The 19,903-nt window shown below is 36.3% G+C and overlaps 1 protein-coding gene across 8 annotated transcripts in view; it reads right to left on the bottom strand.

Moving 5' to 3' along the window:
- The window catches only part of LOC108736912 (hemicentin-2), a 465,590-nt gene that overhangs the window by 438,344 nt on the left and 7,343 nt on the right, over window positions 1-19,903 (bottom strand). For 7 of the 8 annotated variants that reach the window (XM_025981202.1, XM_025981203.1, XM_025981198.1 and 4 more), the window contains exon 3: window positions 8,432-8,603. In XM_025981202.1, the coding sequence (XP_025836987.1) occupies window positions 8,432-8,603 (172 nt within the window). Of the gene's footprint in view, window positions 1-8,431; window positions 8,604-9,842; window positions 9,978-19,903 lie in introns of those variants that run through there. The other variant, XM_025981199.1, reaches the window with a different exon arrangement.

Genomic DNA, 19,903 nt, shown 5'->3' on the forward strand with positions numbered 1-19,903 from the left:
GCAGCAACGTAGAGAACTAAATATTAGGAAGGGAGTCGGGCAAGGGTGCACACTGTCACAGCTACTTTGTAATCCATTCATCGAAGACGCGATCAACATCATTAAAGACAGTACAATTGTAGGGATAGATATAAAGGGGCAAAAAATTGGTATGCTAACATTTACAGATGATATAGCAGTATTAGCATCTAGCAAGGAGGAATTAGGGATCGCTTTAAATAAAATGGAAGTGGTATTGACAAAACTGTATTATGTGGAAATAAATAAAAGCAAAACAAAAATACTGGTATGCAAGGGAAGAAAAAATAGGTAGAGATAGAAGACGAAAAATTAGAAGAAGCAGCTAATTTAAGGTATCTAGAAAGTCAGATAAGCCAGCACGGAAGGAGCAGTAGGGATATAAGGCAGAGGATAGCGCAGGGTCGAGTCCCCTTCAATAAAAAGAAGTCACTTCTATGCTCGCGAACGATTTTAGAATTTAGAAAGTCCAAAAAGATTGCTAAAGGTGTGTTTGGAGAGCGGCGCTGTAGGGGTGCGAAACATGGACGATAGAGAAAAGAAAAGGTTAGAAGCGTTGGAAATGTGTTGTTACCGGCGAATGATGAGGATGCCGTTGATAGAGAAGGTTAGAAATAAAGAGGTATTAGAAAGAATAGGAGAACAGAGGACTCTATGAAAGTCAATAAAAAATAGGCGGAATATGTTAATAAGACACCTTCCCAGGCATGAAAGTCTAATCAGAGACATATTAAAGGCACAAACAGGAGTTAAGAGGAGTAGAGGTAGACCTATATTAGATTACTGTTAGCAAATAGTTAAGGATGTGGGATGTTCTAGTTTTAGGGAAATACGAAAATTATCTCAGGATAGGAAGGAGTGGAGATGCATGTCCAACCAGTCTTAGGACTGACGACCTTATGATAATGATGATTGCTCAGTCCATTCTCTATGTCTGTAAATTATCCTTAATAAGTATTAAGAGATCTTGGGTAATGATAAAAATATCTTACATAACCACCAGAACTGCGTTATCGGCGTATCCCGAAAATTTTAATGCGCATTCCGACCACAAATATCTCTTGTACGAATTGCTTAGCTATCAACTCGAATGGTCGTGAGAAGTATTATATCATTTNGAATTACGAAATGAAAAATAGGATTGGATGCACTGAACATTAGTTTAGTCCAAATATTTGTTGTTCATTTATATACACCCCTTCAGATGTGTGCTTCGGGGCATTTAGAGGGAGAGTCCCAATTTATTTTTTGACTGTGAATTGAAATTTATAATAGCAGCATAATGTTTACCATTACATTGTAAACAAGAACGACAGCTTTCATACTTCGCAATATCACCGATCCCCACGGTGAGCGTCAGGTAAATACTCGAAAAGTTGTTGCACATACAATTTTACGCCATGTTGACGAGGAGTCGCGAATTTTCACAAATTATGTTGGTACAGCTGTTTAAGCCATACATACGTAGTTTGAATTGACAATACAATTTCAACGCACCAGTTTGTTAGTTTTGTTTACGCCCTTGCTGACAGTGTATGTATGTATATGCATTTCCAAGCACATATGTGCATGCTTTTTATGACTATGACTACTCGCAAAATGGGTGCTTAATTTTATTTTAATTTCTATTCATTTGTCCCACTATTTGGAGATTTAGCTTGGTACACCGGTACACGATGCATTTGCTGCTTCAATAACTTGAAACAAATGACTGGAACAAAAGAAACCAGACATAAGTAGCGTTGTGACTCAGCTTAAGACATCATGGAGGTCAAAAATAATTACTGTAACAATTATACTTGAACGTGTTTTTGTTTTTATTTTTGACGTTTCCGGACTATAGTTTTGATAAGAAAAACTTGTTGTGTGTTTGTTTCAGTTCGTTTTCTTAAAATAGCTAATATTAAACTACTAATTAATTCACTTTCTGACTGACGTTCATTAAAAGGCTTCTTGTCTTCAATGTTTTGTTGACTCGCTTGAGCGACATCTTCAGGAATTCTTATTCACAAGACAGTCAGTCGAAGTCGGGTAAATATCGTCGACACTAGAGGACAAGAATCAAGGGTGACCAAAAACTCCCAGAGTGCGAGAATTGCCAATAACAACAATGTTGATTGCGAAAGATTTATTGAATAATATTACGAAAATGTTTTCTAAATGTATTATACAATCTTGTCCATAGCACCAAATGCAAAAATATATAGAATGTAATTATCGAACCAAGATGATTCAAGCCCGCGTGACTCAACAAAAGATTGAAGGTTGAGTATATACCTACAGGGGGTTAAATTCAAAATTTTTGGTAATTGTGTATATCCTTTGAATGGGAAATCCGGGATACCTAAGAAAAATCTTAATGGATTTCTATTAATAGAACAGAGTCATAAACTAAAGGGTGCATGATTTTTTTTTTAATATGGTTGGAAGGGTTATCCCACAGACATACAGAAAGGATTAGGCATCCCCTGTTTAGCTATAAAATAAAGACAGGCAAAAACCTATAAGAAAGACAAAGCAATCTTCGTTGCCTTTTTCTAGAATTTTGATTGGCCTACGTCACAATCCTGTAGGTGTGTATGAATGAGGTAAAGAAAGATGAAAAGAGACAAGTATTAGTAACAAGGTCATTTTCTCACTTTCTAGAGAGTGATATGAAGATTGGAAAAACTTTGGCGGTTGTTGTAGAACAAACAGAATAGCTCAAAACCCCAACGCCAAAACAAGACACTGTAGTTGTCCGAAGCACAGTTTACTTCAGCCCCTGAAGAAGGTAACTTTGTTACCGAAAAGTGCTTCGGACAACTACAGTGTCTTGTTTTGGCGTTGGGGTTTTGAGCTATTCTGTTTGTTCTTCTAGAGAGTGGTCAATTTCATGAGGGTATTGCTCAAGATGTTAAATATACTTTAAAATGTAGGGATGAGTTACAGCCACTAGAAGAATGGTACTTAGTTTCTATAAAGAGCAAGGGGCAGTTATAGTGCTGGAGCAGCAGCGTAGAGAACTAAATATTAGGAAGGGAGTCGGGCAAGGGTGCACACTGTCACAGCTACTTTGTAATCCATTCATCGAAGACGCGATCAACATCATTAAAGACAGTACAACTGTAGGGATAGATATAAAGGGGCAAAAGATTGGTATGCTAACATTTACAGATGATATAGCAGTATTAGCATATAGCAAAGAGGAATTAGAGATAGCTTTAAATAAAATGGAAGCGATATTGACAAAATAGTATTGTAGGCAAAGAGCGAAATATAGGAGAAACAGGAGTTAAGAGGAGTAGAGGTAGAGTCAGATTCGATTACTGTCCGCAAATAGTTAAGGATGTGGGATGTTTTAGTTTTAGGGAAATTCGAAGATTATCTCAGGATAGAAAGGAGTGGAGGTGCGTGTCTAACCAGGGAGGACCTTTTGATGATGATGATGAAGAACCGCATTAGGGACTATTCATAACATACAAAAGTCATCATCAGTCCTAAAACTGGTTGGACACAATCCTTCATACTTTCGTAGCACCCCTAACTATTTGTGAACAGTAATCTAATCTAAGTCTACCCCTGCTCCTCTTAGTTGTTGTTTCTGTTTCTAATATCCCTTATATATAATCTAACTATCCCTTCATAGCTGAGGAGGTATCCTACCAACCTGTCTCGGCTATTTCTTATTGAGTTCCATGACACTTTACGCTCTTCTACTCTTTCTAATAACTCCTCATTTCTAACCTTCTTCATCACGATATCGTCGTCATTTGCCTGTAAAACTACATTTCGAATGCTTCTAACGTTTTCTTTTCCCCCGCGTTGCATCATTTCACAATCGTATTCCAGACATATGTACATCTTTAACAATCGCATTTCTAAGTGTAGGTAAGTGAGGGTAGATGAATCCTTTATCGAATTTCTACGTGGGGCTAAGTGTGGAGTAGATAAACCCTTGAATCTTTAATCACTAAGTGTTGTAGATTTACAACTATTTGAAGACAGAAACGGTCCAGAGTCAGTTTTACAGAACTGACTATAAAAATTGACGTGGACACTGGATGAAGAGGAACGGTGGGAATATTGAATATAAATGCAAACGAATCGATTGAAAAATGTTAAAAGGCAAGAGAACTAGATGAAATAAGAATAATAGAAGACGTTTATGAAGGCTGGACTGTATGAAGCATACAGCGATGTCGCATCTTATATGGTATTATGACGGTCATAAGCGCAAGTAGGGTTCGGAAGAATTTCTTTCATGCCATTAAGTACCCATAAAGAATGAAAATTAGAGAACGTGCAACGTAGTGAAAAGTCGGATGAAAGAGGCGCTGTCGTCAACTTTTATGAGAGGTCAGGAAATGTGTTTTTCGTGTGGCCACGTGGGCGACTAATTTCGACTCATAAGTCCGCAGATTTACGATTAAACGGAGTGGGGAGACGACTACATGCGTTTCGTTTATGTTAATGGGCAGGCGTGGGCGTACGACCACTTTTTTCGGGTTCGCGTTGCAACAGCATCCACAACAACAACAGCAGGGCAGAAGATGAGATGTGTATCGAAACAAAACGAGCGTTTTGCTCAACTAGAAAGCTCACCCACCGGGTAATACCAAAATGCACCGTCACCAAACCATTGCTCCACAATTGGGCTCGCCCCAGTTACTTGTATCCAAATTCTAGCACCTCCTTACTTCAGGTTTACACTAAAAGGAAATTTCATTCCCGTTTTTAGGTGGGAATAAATACGAAGCCTCTTTTTGTTGTTTTACTCTAGTTGTTTTGCTGGACGGTTAAAATAGTGAATCAAAATGACTTTAACGGAGTTGCAACCGTGTTAGGGATTAACGTAAGTTACGTTGTTAAACATGATATTTGACAGTGCATTTCGTGTCTTCACGGACTGAACAGACATTTATTCATGGGCATTATTCATAAGTGTGACTATTAATGTTGTAATAATATGCAAATGACTTCTTACAAGTGATGATCGCAAGATTAGAGCCCCCGGCCGGGGGTCAATTGCCTCTAATTTTGTGGTTGTCCCATGACTATTTTACGTAAAACCGGTGAGACGCTTTACATTTGTACCGTTTTAAAATGACAATTGTACTACAATAGTTCCTGATCCTTATCCGCTTTTTGATGGTTTAAAATCCGTTTAAGGACTAGATGCGCCAACTATATTAACCTCGCTTTAAAAAACACGACCGTAATTGCGATATGTTAAAATCATATTTAGATGAGATGTCTGGTTTTGTCCTCCCGCAACATTTTAATCCTTGAACTCGTACAATAAATTGTGGCGAAATAACTCTTTTTGTTTTTTCTGTGTGTAAATATTTTTTCTAATTTTATTTCATTTCAATTAATATTTCATTTCAAGTAATATTTCCTTTCAGTCTAAACTCTATTGTTCTTTCAATCACTTTTACCTGGAAATCCAACTTCAACCATACCTGCATGCACTCCCATACTAATATCTGGTTTTACCCTTAATTGCTTTCTCTTGAATTCTGTACTATCTAATTCTGTGTATTCCTAGAAACTAGTGTCTTCACCCTCTCTCTCACTACTTTTCCTTCTAGAACATTCTANATCCAAAAAGATCGAAATCGCGATCCGCGTCTGGCAGTTTCGACAGAATACAGACCACTTCGAATTATTTTACTCGATTATGGTTGCGTCGCTTTATTTTAACTAACGGATTCAAAAAGAACGAAATCAAGACTGAAAGAAGTGGGCCTTATGAATTAAGTTTACTTCGCACCCATTCTAAACTTAAAAAAAGTTATTTTAAAGATGAGGTTCTTTCGTAAAACACGCAATACTATAGTCCACGTAATACTGAAAAAATCTTACTAACAAACTGAATGCATTTTTTTATGATTTACTACCATTTTTTAAGTTGCTGGTTGTTGTTTTAAGATATAAAGAGCTAAATTGGTACCATTTTACCTTATGAACGTATTCATCCTTAATACGGAGATTTTTTAAAATCCTTACATGCTAAAGCAAATCTACAGATTCATCATCAGTTGTAATTCACCGTTCTGGTCTTAAATTCGTGATTCAGGTTCAGGTGCAATTGGTCCACACACAATCTTTCAATAATGTTTAAGTCTGTCAATGGCGTATTGATGAGATCAAATAAAATCAAGATCGCGATTGAATCTGCTCTTATTTTCAAATAGATTTTACCCTCGGCTTCGCTCGCCTTAATGTCCTAAATATATGTCAAAGATCAACCACGACCACATAAAACTAATTTTACTATTCCATTGGAATAGCGTTTTTTTTTTTCAGATAAAAGGTACCCTACGTCCTTTTCTGTACCCTGAATATCCTAAGTTAATCTTTGCATTTCCCAATAGGTGTAATATCCCACAAGCATAACAATTAACAAACAGTAACATAATCTAGATCTACCTCTGCCCCTCTTTACTCCTGTTCCTAACTATTTATCATCCTATTTCTCCATTTCTTTTCGATTTAGTTGGCAATTTTTTTTAATTCAATAACAATTCTATCCTAATAAATATATTTAAACTGGCTTTAGATACATTGTTTTATGCATTTCTCATATTTTGACATTTGCTTTTTAGTCCCTAGTTTTATTATTTTTATGTAATAATGAACACTGGCTTGATACGGGTGCGAAACATAGACGGTGCGTGTGGCGAAAAAGAAATGGTTAGAGGTATTCGAAATGTGGTGTTACAGGCGAATGATGAGGATACCGTGGATGGAGAAGGTTAGAAATGAAGAGTTACTAGAAAGAATAGGAGAACAGAGAACTCTATGGATGTCAATAAGAAATAGGCGAGATAGGTTGGTAGGACACCTTCTCAGGCATGAAGNACATTGCGAAACGGATAATCGTAGTTCATAAGAATTAAACTACATCTACATTACGACATTTTTAGAATTTATTTTGTAGACAGGTCGTTTAAATGGTGTCAGTCAAATAGAGTCACAAGAAAAAGTTAATTAAATTTCAAACTCCTCAGTAAAACAAAAAATTTATCATCAAGAATCATGTATAAAGAGCAACATGCAGTTACAGAGCTTGAACAGCAACGTAGAGAAGTAAATATGTATTAGGAAGAGTCAGACCAGAATGCACACTGTACCGTTACTTTTTAATTTATACATCGAAGAAGCGCACAGCACCATTAAAGACAAGACAACTGCAGGGATAGATATAGAGAGGCAAAAGATTGGTATGGTTAGATTTGCAGATGATATAGCAATATCATCATCTAGCAAGGGGAGCCAGAGATAACCTTAAATAAAATGGAAGCGGTAAAACAGTAGTGTATGAAATTAAAAGTAAAACAGAAACTAGTATGCAAGGCAAGAAAAAGTAGGGAAAGAAAAGAAATCCGAAAAAGATTGTAAGATGTGTGTGTTTGGAGCGCGTCGCTATATGGGTGCGAAACATAGACGGTGGGCGCAGCGGAAAAAAGAAGTTTAAAAATGAAAAGGTATTAGAAAGAATAGGAGAACAGATGGAAGTTGTGGCAACCCGCCTGTCTCGTGCCAGTTCGCGTCACACACTCCACATGTCTCCAGGCAGAGATCACGTCGTCACTCTTACTGATGTGTCCAGGCGTGCTCACGGGACTAAACATCTTTTCTCCTTTTTCTGTAGAACAATACGAAATAGGCGAGATAGGTTGGTAGGACACCTTCTCAGGCATGAAAGACTAGTCAGAGTAGTATGTCTCTGAGAAACAGGAGTTAAGAGGAGTAGAGGTAGACATAGATTAGATGACTGTTCAGAAATAGTTTTAGGGAAATGCGAAGATTAGCTCAGGATAGGAAAGAGTGGAGGCGCGTGCCCAACCAGTCTTAGGACTGACGACTGACAACTGACGACTGACGACTGCTCAGTCCATTCTCTATGTCTGTAAATTATCCTTAATAAGTATTAAGAGATCTTGGGTAATGATAAAAATATCTTACATAACCACCAGAACTGTGTTATCGGCGTATCCCGAAAATTTTAATGCGCATTCCGACCACAAATATCTCTTGTACGAATTGCTTAGCTATCAACTCGAATGGTCGTGAGAAGTATTATATCATTTTTTCACATAACAATAAAACTAATTACTATTATTGTTACTATTGTTGTCTCAATTAAAATAAGCAAGTTATTCTAGACAAGAAACAAACAAATAAGGTTTGCCTCCTTAATATAATAAAATCTTCATATTCATTTCTTGTCTTAATTTAACCAAATTCGTAAATACTACGTTCGTCCTATATAAGTACTTCAAAATATCCGAAAGGTGAAAATCTTTTAACGTCTACTTCACCGATGTTTGGAATGTATTCGAATCCGTTTAGTGCACTAAGTAATGGTGACGATATAAAGTTCGCCGTTTCTTCTGTAAGCATGTATCAATGTCAAACAACTCACCGTTTCATAGTATCTCCTTCGCCTCGGCTAAATCCAGCTTTACTGTACACATAAATTCTCGAGCCACCTCTGTACCATTTGACACTGTGTAGCTCTCCGCACTGAGATGTGTCAACTTTACATGGCAGAAATGCGCTGCTTCCTACCAATGCTTTCACCTCTTTAGTTGCCCCTGAAACGTAATTGATTTAATTAAACCATTTGAAATGGCGACGTTAAATGGAATGAAAAGCCGTTCGTGTTCTCTTTCCTAAACGCTCTCATTTTTTTTTTCTCACTTTAAGCGAATGCGAAAGGTACTTAGAAAATGTTTAGTAAAATGTAAACGATTAGAAAAGTGCTACGGTAATTAACCACAAGTACAATAATTACCTATAAAATTCGACCATTAAATGTGTCAGACAAGCTTTAAGTTATAGTCGGGGAAGTAATACACAAAAATAGGTCAAACTTTCGAATATAAGATGCGGTTTTCTGCATTCGATTCCTACAAATAGCGCAGTAAACGCCATCTGTAGCACGATGCTACATTTTAGGATTACGTACACTCCAACAAGGTCCACCTGTGTGGATACCTACTTGCTGAAAACGAATCCCGGCGTAGCCAACCTCAACGTGATAGGCACGTTACCATAATCGAGTAAAATAATTCGAAGTGGTCTGTATTAAAACGTGCTGTTAAGACAGCAGATAAAAGTTGGTCTGTGTTCTGTCGGANTATAAAACATAGGATAGTACAGGCTCAAGTCGCCTTCAACATAAAGAAGTAAACATCGATGCTGGGCTCGGCGGAAAAGAAAACGTAAGAGGTGTTCTAAATGTGGTATTACAGACGAATGTTGAGAATACCGTGGATTGAGAATGATAGAAGTGAGGAATTAGAAAAAATAGAAGAACAAAGGTCATCATAATAATAAGGTCATCAGTCCTAAGAGTAATTCTTATTCAATGCTTTTTAGATACGTTTTCTAATATGTGTAATAGAATCATATTGATCGAAATGTCTATGGTTTAGTTATTCATGAGTTTTAGGGAATTTAAAATTGATTAACTCTTTTAAAATGCATGTCCCTTATAACTGCTATTGAATTACCTCCAGATTTAAATTTTGCAACGAAAACGTCAAGTTCCGGTAAAACCTGAATAACCCGCACGAATGCAGGCACACTGGTGCTTCGGAAAAAAATATCGGCTTTCATGTCGGTTTAGATCACCATCAAATTTATTCGCTATCGATAAACCGAACGCGTTGCTTTCCATAAAGTTCAGCTTAGTCAGAAAGAATAAGATCTGAAGAAAATAAAAGAAGGAAATTTTGGAAAGAACGCCTCTACGTTTAGCCGTTTAATCATTTAAGAAGGTAATTTGAATAAAATTCTAAAGCACTTTAAATACTTGAATAATTAAGTACCTGACGGCAACTTCAAACTTAGAACGAGCAGAGATGCGAAAACGAAACTTTCGTTCATTAAAACGTTCACTTTGTCAATTAATAACCGCAACACAACAAAAAAACACCAACGTCTTTAACAAATTCAACTCACAATTATTAAGAGACGTCATTAACTATCGTAGCCTTCTGATTAATTTTTTTAATTGCTTCAGTAGTAACAACTTTTGAACAAAAAATTTAGTTTCATACATTATGGTCATATACTGGGTTATTCTAATAGAAATGTCCAAACGTTCAACGAAAACTGATGCTGAAAAAGTAATAACTAACAAAAGTGGTCTTCATCTTCAAAATTTGCCGTGACCAGTCTTAGTATTGATCGAGGAAAACAAACACAAAAATAAGCTAAACCTACAATTTTTCTGCATTTAGTCGGATCAAGACACGGTTATCCGAAAAATTAAAATTAAAAAATATAAGTGCATTGCTAAGTTGTTATAAATAAAATCGCTCAGTAATGAAAGAAGTAAGTCCAATTTTGTTATTCAGAGTTTTGCGGGTCACTGAACACGAATATGCAGTCGGCAATGGCCTCCGAAGTACCTGGGGCCCAGTTTAATATATTAATATTAATTTTTCTACTTTTGGCGATGATTCCGTGTGTGGTCACTTTCATAGGGCGTCCAGACCATGGATCGTCTTCTAGAGATTCACGTCCTTGATTTAATGAGCGGCACCATTTATAAACCATAGCTACAAACGGCGCGGGCATCTCTTTGAAAATAGTTTAGACGTTCTTTCTAAAGCTTGGTAAGAAGCATAACCGCGCTGCTCAATTTTCTCCGTAGTAAACGTTGTCTTCCCGATTAAATTACTTGGTCGTCGATAGCTCAAAAACTAATGCGCCTATTGTAAAAACTAAAAACTTTTGGGTGTTTCATTCCCACCAGCCAGTAATGCTGGTGGGCGGGCAGTCCCTCCGGACTACGCCNACATTTGTAATAGGAATTGCTTTTCATATTAATAAAATGTACCTACTTATGAACCTCCCAAACATTGGTTTTGACACCATGTGTTTAGTTACCCATCCCACTACCAGCGATGATTATGAGTTGGAGTCTATAATGACGATTATTAACAATGGTCACGCTTCATGTAGTATCATTGTTAATCGCCAGGTTTACTAACAAATAATAATGTTAGGTTAGGATTGCTTTTTGTCCAAGTACTGACAGTGTATCGCCATCTAATGGGTATTTGCTGCTACTAAAGTACTATTTTATTTAATTAGAAAAGACCTTCCTATTTATTAAGTTCCTGGTTAGAAATTTATAAAAATCGTCAGATGCGAATCGCGATTTCGATCTTATTATTAATTTATCGCTGGTGAGATCATGTAAGATCTACATCACAATTCACGTTTCGTGGTAATTTCAATAAATTTCGTTTCTTGCTAACAGTATTTTCAATCGTAATTCGCCTAGCGTTGAGCATCAATTATAACTTCGTCTATTCATAAGGGATGTAATTTACATCAAATGTTTTCTAATTGATCAAAGTCCACTGCTGTTTTAGTTAGACCAGTTAATGCTTCCTCGTTACTACGTTACAAACATCTTTGCGGGTCTATTCAAAACCTAAATGTGTTTTTGAAATCTGTATCTTGTTAGAAAAGGTGACTACATGCTTCACGCTTTGAAGCTGAGTAAAGTCACTGTAACTGGCTGGAACCATGTTTTCCAAATCCAGAAAAACACACTAGCCGCTAGTGTTTAGTTAAGATTTTTGTGCCTTGTAAAAAACTTTAGCGTGTTTCACTACCACCAGCTACTAACGCTGATGACAGGCAGTCCCTGTAACCCACACACCAGTTACTAGTACACGACAAGAAGATAGAACGAAAGGCCCTCGGTTTTGGGATTGTCGGAAGTAGAAACAGGTGAGATAGACGAAATGAAGACAGAAGAGAGTGAAATATTATCTGTGGAATATTACTGCCTCAGAATTTGCTTAATTGATCCAAGGAGACCACAGAAAAACTTGGACCAACGCAGATGGACCCGGAATCGAACCGACGTTCTCCCGGATCAATGTCGATATTTATACTAACGGTAAGTCGCTCAACACATTGATGTGCTAATGGGAAAACTCACTCCCTTCCAACCCCATCATTCCGCGGATTTGAAAGCACACCCTCGTACCTCTACTACGAATAATTAATGATTTCGGAATACTAATTAGAGATCATTCATCGATGATGAAAACTATTGGTGAAAGGCGTGATAGTCTAAGAACTCATTTCAGTAGCCTGCTGGGGTTTAAGCACCAAGCATGAATTACGTATCTCGATTTCTTCTTAACCTAACTTAAAGCAAAAGTTTGAGAATTATCGATCCTATGAAAAAGCGATGGCGCCATTTATTTTCAGCACTGCCATGCTAACGAAAACATGAATTGATGTTGAGTTTTTGCAACTTTTATTAATAGAACTTTCTGGTCATCTAAAAATAGTTCTGTTGATACAATTACACACACACACACACGCGCATATCAGTTATATTCCGTTATATCGTCAGTTATATAAATAAGTGGAGTAAAATTTCATTGCAAATGCGCGATACGCATTTATACAATTAGTGATGATAATGCAAAAACACGTTCAATTCCATGGCAATTCATTCAGTTTCGCAGCATTTAAATGCTATAATAATTTATTTATTATTCTGTAAAACAGACCGTAATTACTGTAGTTCGGTTGAAACAACAATTTGTTTTTATTTCGTTCGCACAAATAAACCGCAGGCAATTAGAATGATTGATGGCACTATGTAGGGATCAAAACAGTTTAAAGTTAAATTACTTTTAGAAAACTAGTAAAATGCCTACCTGAGACATGTCAGACAAGGATGCATACTGTCACCGCTATTTTTTAATCTATACATCGAGGACGCCATAAATATTATTAAACACAAGACAACTTTAGGGATAGATATACAGAGGACGGTTAGTATACTTAAATCTGCAGATTATATAGCAATATTAGCATCTAACAAGGAGGAGTAATAAATCGTTTTATATAAAATGGATCCAGGGTAAAGGTCTAGATGATGGCCCCCTCCCCCGAAGGGGTTAGGAGTGGAGGGATATCGAAAGAGGAGACCTCCTCCCATCACTGTACAATAAAAAGTTCGTGGCGGTCTCACCCCCATAAAAAGTTGTGGAGGTTCAAAGTTAATAAATATGCTATTTTTTATACATTTCTAGGCATGTGAATATTTATACAGTCATTCTTAAACAATATTCAAAGGTAAAACTAACATAAAAATATTGAGACAGTTATATAAAACATTATTTAAATAGCTTTATCAATAGGGTAGGTTAGGTTAGGTTAGGTTAGGTTAGGTTATCGGGTTTTGTTCAAGTAACCACCCTCTTTCGATCCCTCACCTCCACCCGCTTGAAAATATATTTTTTAATGAATTTTATTTGAATTGTAGTGTATGAAAATTGTCAAAATAATCAACTTTCGACCCCCATAACTTTTTGGCTGGTGGCTGATTTTCAGTATCTATAGGAAGACAAATAACTCAGATTGGAAGGAGCAGCAGAGATATAAAACATAGGATAGTACAGGCTCAAGTCGCCTTCAACATAAAGAAGTAAACATCGATGCTGGGCTCGGCGGAAAAGAAAACGTAAGAGGTGTTCTAAATGTGGTATTACAGACGAATGTTGAGAATACCGTGGATTGAGAATGATAGAAATGAGGAATTAGAAAAAATAGAAGAACAAAGGTCATCATAATCATAAGGTCATCAGTCCTAAGAGTGGTTGGACACGTACCTCCACTCTTTCCTATCCTGAGCTAAACTTCGCATTTCCCTAAAACTAGAACAGCCCACATCGTTAACTATTTGCGAAGAGTAATCTAATCTAGGCCTACCTCTACCCCTCCTGTTTCTGCCTCTAATATGTCTCTGACTAGACCTTCATGCTTGAGAAGGTGTCCTACCAACCTATCTCGCCTATTTTTTATTGACTTCCATAAAGTCCTCTGTGCTCCTACTCTTTCCAATACCTCTTCATTTCTAACCTTTTCTACCCACGATATCCTCATCATCCGCCTATAACACCACACAAAGGTCATAATAGAAGTCAAAAAGAAATATGCGAGATAGGTTCGTAAGACACTTCTCAGGCATGAATGTTTAATCAGAGACATATTGGAAGCAGAAACAGGAGTTAAGAGGGGTAGAGGTATACCTAGATTAGATTACTCTCCACAAATACATAGTTAAAGATGTGAGATGTTCCAGTTTTTGGGAAATGCGAAAATTAGCTCAGGATAGGAAAAAGTGGAAGTATGTGTCCAACTTTAAATCAAATGTTTGTAGGTTACTTGGAGTCTTAAACCTTTTGGTACAAAGTCAATGGTCAATTCTTTACTAAAAATAACTAACTTTCAGTGATACTTCCTCCAGTTAATCTCAATACTGGAAAACTCTCTGATAATTTCAAATCGAACAGTTATTATATGACAATTGAATAGAATCCCAATTTACCTCAAAATTAGGACAAAGAATTGCTTGTAATAGAATTCTCATACAACTGCTAAACAAATATTTGAAATAATCGATCTCGATTCGTAGCTAAACAGGGGACAAGCATTTCACTTTTGTAGTTGTTTGAGGTTGTCTAAATAAATGATGTAAAGTAATTCCACAAAAGATTTGTATCGGTAATGTTCCTAAAATTGTTATTCAATTCAATAATTATGTTATTTGCTTGTATCGTAATTAATTTATTAAAGTTCAAATAAATAACTATTCAGAATACGTGACCTTCATCTTAAGTTTTAATCGCTGCAAGCCAAAATCGAAGATATAACATCTGCCTTGCTTACAGGATAAAAACATTCTTTAAATGGCTACTGACTTTCATTTTTAGAGCTTTGTACCCGAAGGATCCAACGGAATCCTATTGTGGTAGCAACACAGCGCGTTCGTCCGTCCACCTGTCGTGAACTCCTTTTAACTACTAAACGAAATGAGATATCTACCTGAAATTGACACATAATGTGTAAATCGTTAGTCCAAAGTCGAAGATTGTATTAAATATCATTAAAACTTTATTTGAAGCAGACACCAAGCATACAGTTGTCTGATATCATTAGCTCGCACAGCAAAAATACATTTCATTTAATTCTTACACATAAAATAATTCTTCGAGGAAATTGTACTTATTTTCTTGCGATAACAGTAAAATCTTAGCATTCTTTAGGTATCTCAGAAACTATATATTTTGAGATAATTGCAATTTTAGTTAAAACATTGTTATTTTTCTCAATGTAGCTGCATATTTGTAATAATTCTGTTGTGAGTAAAAAAGTTTCAGACAAAAAAATGCCAGGCGGCTATTAAACTTACGTAATTTGATATAAAAGCTTTTTTGTAGAGAATTGAATTTTCTTTAAAAAGAAGTTTCTTTAATCTCTTTGAACTTTGACAAACTTTGGAGAGCTTGAAATGTCGACTCAAACTTCTCTCCCAATTACACACATTTGTTCCATCACCAAGAACAATATTTTCGGTATTAATAAAAGAATTAAAAAAAAAAGCATATTTTAGATCCACCCTAGTGTACATAAATAGGTACTTCATACAGTGTAAAAACGTAATTAGACTTAAAGCTACTTTGTAAGGAAGTAAAACTCGTTTCTTTTTTAATTCATTTTTGTAAAAGTTTGCAAGTTGTTATTACTTAAACAAATTGAATGTATTGATCACTTGAAACTGTATTGTTCGATTTTGATAACGTACCTATCACGCAGGGTGAACTACGCAGTGGATTCAGTTAAGCAAGTAGATATCCATCTGTTTAAATGGACCTTGTTGAACCTATTAAATTCTACTAAATGTGCATTGTACTACAGATGGCGTTTACCGCACCGTTTGTAGGATTTCATAAAACGTGCTGTGTTAAGGCAGCAGGTAGGGTTGGTCTGTGTTGCTTCTCTTTTAAGCGCGAGCGCCCATCCTTCCCTTTAGTATTGGGCCACCCTCTTCACAGTTCATCTCCCCAACCTCCCTCCCTCACCTCTTTACCTATCTCCCACTGAATCCTCTCCCTTTCCCCAAACTTCTCCCATCTTCTCCCGGTAGTCATAACCACTAGGTTGAACTACCATCTCGAGGAGGGTTTTTAGTCGGTAGGCGCTCCCACCAGGAGTGAATCCGACACTACCCCCCTTGGGGGGGTGTCCAGAAGATTTCCCCTCCTCGAGGTGAAAATAAACAAAAAAAAAGGTCTGTGTTATGTCGGGGTATCTACGACGCGCTCATGAAATCCAACCAGATTGAAATCACGATTCGCGTCTGACAGTTTCGAGACAGAACACTGACGACTTCTAATTTCTTTATTAAATTGAATGTATCTATTATTTTCTATTGAACATTTTTTTTTTATTATGATAGCGAACTATATATCGTAAATATACAAATTACACTACCCTTAAGGTATTCGTTTAGAGTTTAAAGCATAAGGTCTAAGAAGTAAGAAGAGAAAAAATCCCGCCATGGTTGTCACGGAATGACCTCATACACACACATACTGAAATGTTTGAACTCCGATCGAACCTAAGGAATGTTAAGGAAGGAGGTTTAGAAGAAATAAAAGAACGCAAGAGGTCATTCTAGTATAGAAAACGTTAGAAAAGAGAAAGTGTAGATCTATCGAGAATTATGCTAAAAGGGAAAATTTTTGATAAAAATGAGTATACTGAAGAATGAGAGAATACAGAGACAGAAAAGTGATCTTGTAGTTTGTATAGAGCAATTGTAAATTATATAGTTTGAACAGCAACGTAGAGAAAATAATATAAGAAAGGGAGCTACAGTAACATTATTAATAGTAGGACAGGTCCTAAGATAGATGGATATACAAGGGCAAAACATTAGCATGATTAGTTTTGCGGACGATATAGCAGTATTAGCATCTAGCAGAGAGGATCTAACTCTAACTAGAATGAAAATAAATAAGAACAAAATCAAAATATTTGTTTTTAAAAGAAATAAAAGTCGAATTATAAGAACATAGAATTCTTATTTAGAACTTTGATCTGTTATTGACAAGAATGAAATTGAAAGACTAAATATCTACATACAGATGGTACTTTTGCCGAAACACTTTGTATATTAGATTGCAGCCAGCCCTCTGTTAATTTGTGATTTTCTATTATGATCAGAATCTTATAATTCCTTTAGGTGTTATAAAATAGTTGAGATAAAATTAGATCTCAATTTGTGTTGAAATTCTAAGAAAAGGCGTCCCCATTTTGCTAGCCAGTCTGACAATAAATTCTGCTACCGTAGAAATTACAGGTAGTAAAGGCGGTAGAATAAAAATTGAAGGATTTTTCCCGCAATAGAAATCCATTGTATTTAAGAACCATTAAAATTCTATTACCTGGGAATGGATATATAGTTTGTTCTTACAAGACAATCTCTGTGATAAGTTGTTCAGGCGCTTTTCTTATGTCAGAATACCTACTAGGTATTTCTAATACATGAAAATTGCGGATCACAATGATCTATTGTCTCTCAGTTGTACAACTAATGCATTTCTTCGCTCGGAAATTCCCGCAATCATTGTTCACCAGTACCGATCGAATAACTGATCTTTTATGAGTGATTCTTTAAAAATCTGTACGGAAAACAGTAATGACCTTCAATCTAGCAAAGGACATTAGTACCTCGCTCCATTCCCTGAGGACGCCAACCACAACTGTTGGTAAAAGATCGAAGAAATAACTCCATCGGTGTTCTCATTGAAGCAGGATAATCAGTACTAGACTATTATAAAAAAAGGTATGACCCCTGAGGTCTACACGGACAGCTTCCCAACATAAAATTAAATAATAAATTTNAAGGTAAAACTGTTTCAAAGGAAAAAAGTGAATCTGGGAAAAAGCCTCGGAAAAAAGCTCCGGAAAAAGAGCGTCCGAAAAAATGCTCCTTTGGAAAAAAATTACCAAAAATTTATTCTAAACGTTATCATACGATTTAGAAAATCAACACTTCAAGTTATTGTCTTTCTTGATTATGATAACGTTGAATAGATAGCATGAGTTCTAGTTAATTACCTACTTGATTTGGTACCAGGTAAAATATAAAATAAACTACTAAAAAACTTAACAAAACTAATTATTGTGTGTAATAATCTACATCAATACCGACGTTTCGCCTATAATTTGAGTCATTTTCGAGGTAGCTTCCCTATACAAAAATTTTCAGTCTCTCTCCAGTCTCTCAGAGTCTTTCAGCGTCTCTGACAGTCTTTCACAGTCTCTCTATTACCTTGGTGTTTTTATGGATCTCTCACAGTCTTTGTATGAGAGACTCGAACGATAAAATTGTTAATTCAGAGATTCGAGTATCTCGTTCAGAGACTGGATACGAAATAAGGATCTCTCTATGAGCGACTCGAGTCTCTCGTTCAGAGACTGGATACAGTACATAAATAGGTACTTCATACAGTGTAAAAACGTAATTAGACTTAAAGCTACTTTGTAAGGAAGTAAAACTCGTTTCTTTTTTAATTCATTTTTGTAAAAGTTTGCAAGTTGTTATTACTTAAACAAATTGAATGTATTGATCACTTGAAACCTTATTNCATCATTAAGTTAACTAACAATAAATAATGAATTTATATATAGATAATAGAAACAACAACGGGCCTAGTACCGAGTTTTGTGGAACTAAACAATTGTAAAGTGATACTTCAAATCCCCATTTGCTTTTATATTTTTCTTGGGTTTCAATAAATAAATAAACAAATTCCCTAATCTAATTTTCTTTTGTAAGAAAAAAATCTTGACCGAATGTTGTTAAATTTCATTCAGATCGTGTTGAAGCAAATAAGAAAATTGACATCATTTTTCATTTACGAGATATCGTGCAACAACGTAGTACTTATCTCCAGACACACACGCCCATATTTCTCCAAATTATGTTGCAATGTTATGTGACCAGCAAATTGCAGAGAATGTTGAAAACTCCAATTTTGATTTTCAGACTCATTAGGTACAATAACTTCTCTACGACTGGGACGTTAATGATTTGCCTCAACCTTTCACAAAACTCTCTCAATATTTATCAAATAAGACCGAAATCACGATTCTCGTTTCGATACATTACTGATAATAAACATAATACATAATTATTAAAATAATAATCATAGTAAAGGTCTAGATGATGGTGAGATCGAAAGAGGAGGTCTCCCCCACCACTGTACCATAAAAAGTTCATGGCGTTCATGAACAGTTGTGGGGGTTAGATGATGGCTCCCCACCTCCGAAGGGGTGGGGGTAGGGNTATAATTTTATGAGAAATCGAACTTATTACCTCTTTCCATGCTATTGTCGCATGATTATTTTAAGTCTTGCTAACGATAAAATAACACTCAAGCAGTTAAACTAAATTAAAATAATTATCGATAAATGTTTCGATAAGTACCAGAAATCAAATTTTCGTTAATCAATTATCGCATTTCACTAAGAAAAAATAAATATAATCACGGACGTAAAGTTGGAAAAAGCGCGACCCGATTCGGATGACGAGAACGCGATCTCAGGAGGTGCTTTACGACGCGACCGACGCGACCAACTACCCGCTCTCGGCAACGTTTTCGGAACTGGACTGACCTGGTAACTACGTATAGACGCAAAAGGAATGCAAACGGATGCCTGTCACCTAGTCGACACGACGCGCCGCGACGCAACTTACTCTCCATGCGCCAATTCTAAAAACTAACAGGTGCTCTTATATTACTGCACCATTTTGTTATTTCTCTTCTTCTACGCCCGTCACGTCAACCACTTCCTTTGCCGTTTTCTACCACCGCTTTTCGGCCCGCTTCGTTATGTATTAAATCCTCGATACCATGCGATGGAATTAAAATCCAATCCAATACCTAATGTTAATCCCCAATGGAATCGAACGTATCTCTTTCAGATAATGAGATTACCGGATAGCTGTAATCGACGCTATTTTTCTTTAACCAATAAAGGTCGTGAAGCTAAT

This window comes from Agrilus planipennis, unplaced genomic scaffold, assembly GCF_000699045.2.
Source record: "Agrilus planipennis isolate EAB-ADULT unplaced genomic scaffold, Apla_2.0 scaffold9, whole genome shotgun sequence".
NCBI lineage: Eukaryota > Metazoa > Arthropoda > Insecta > Coleoptera > Buprestidae > Agrilus > Agrilus planipennis.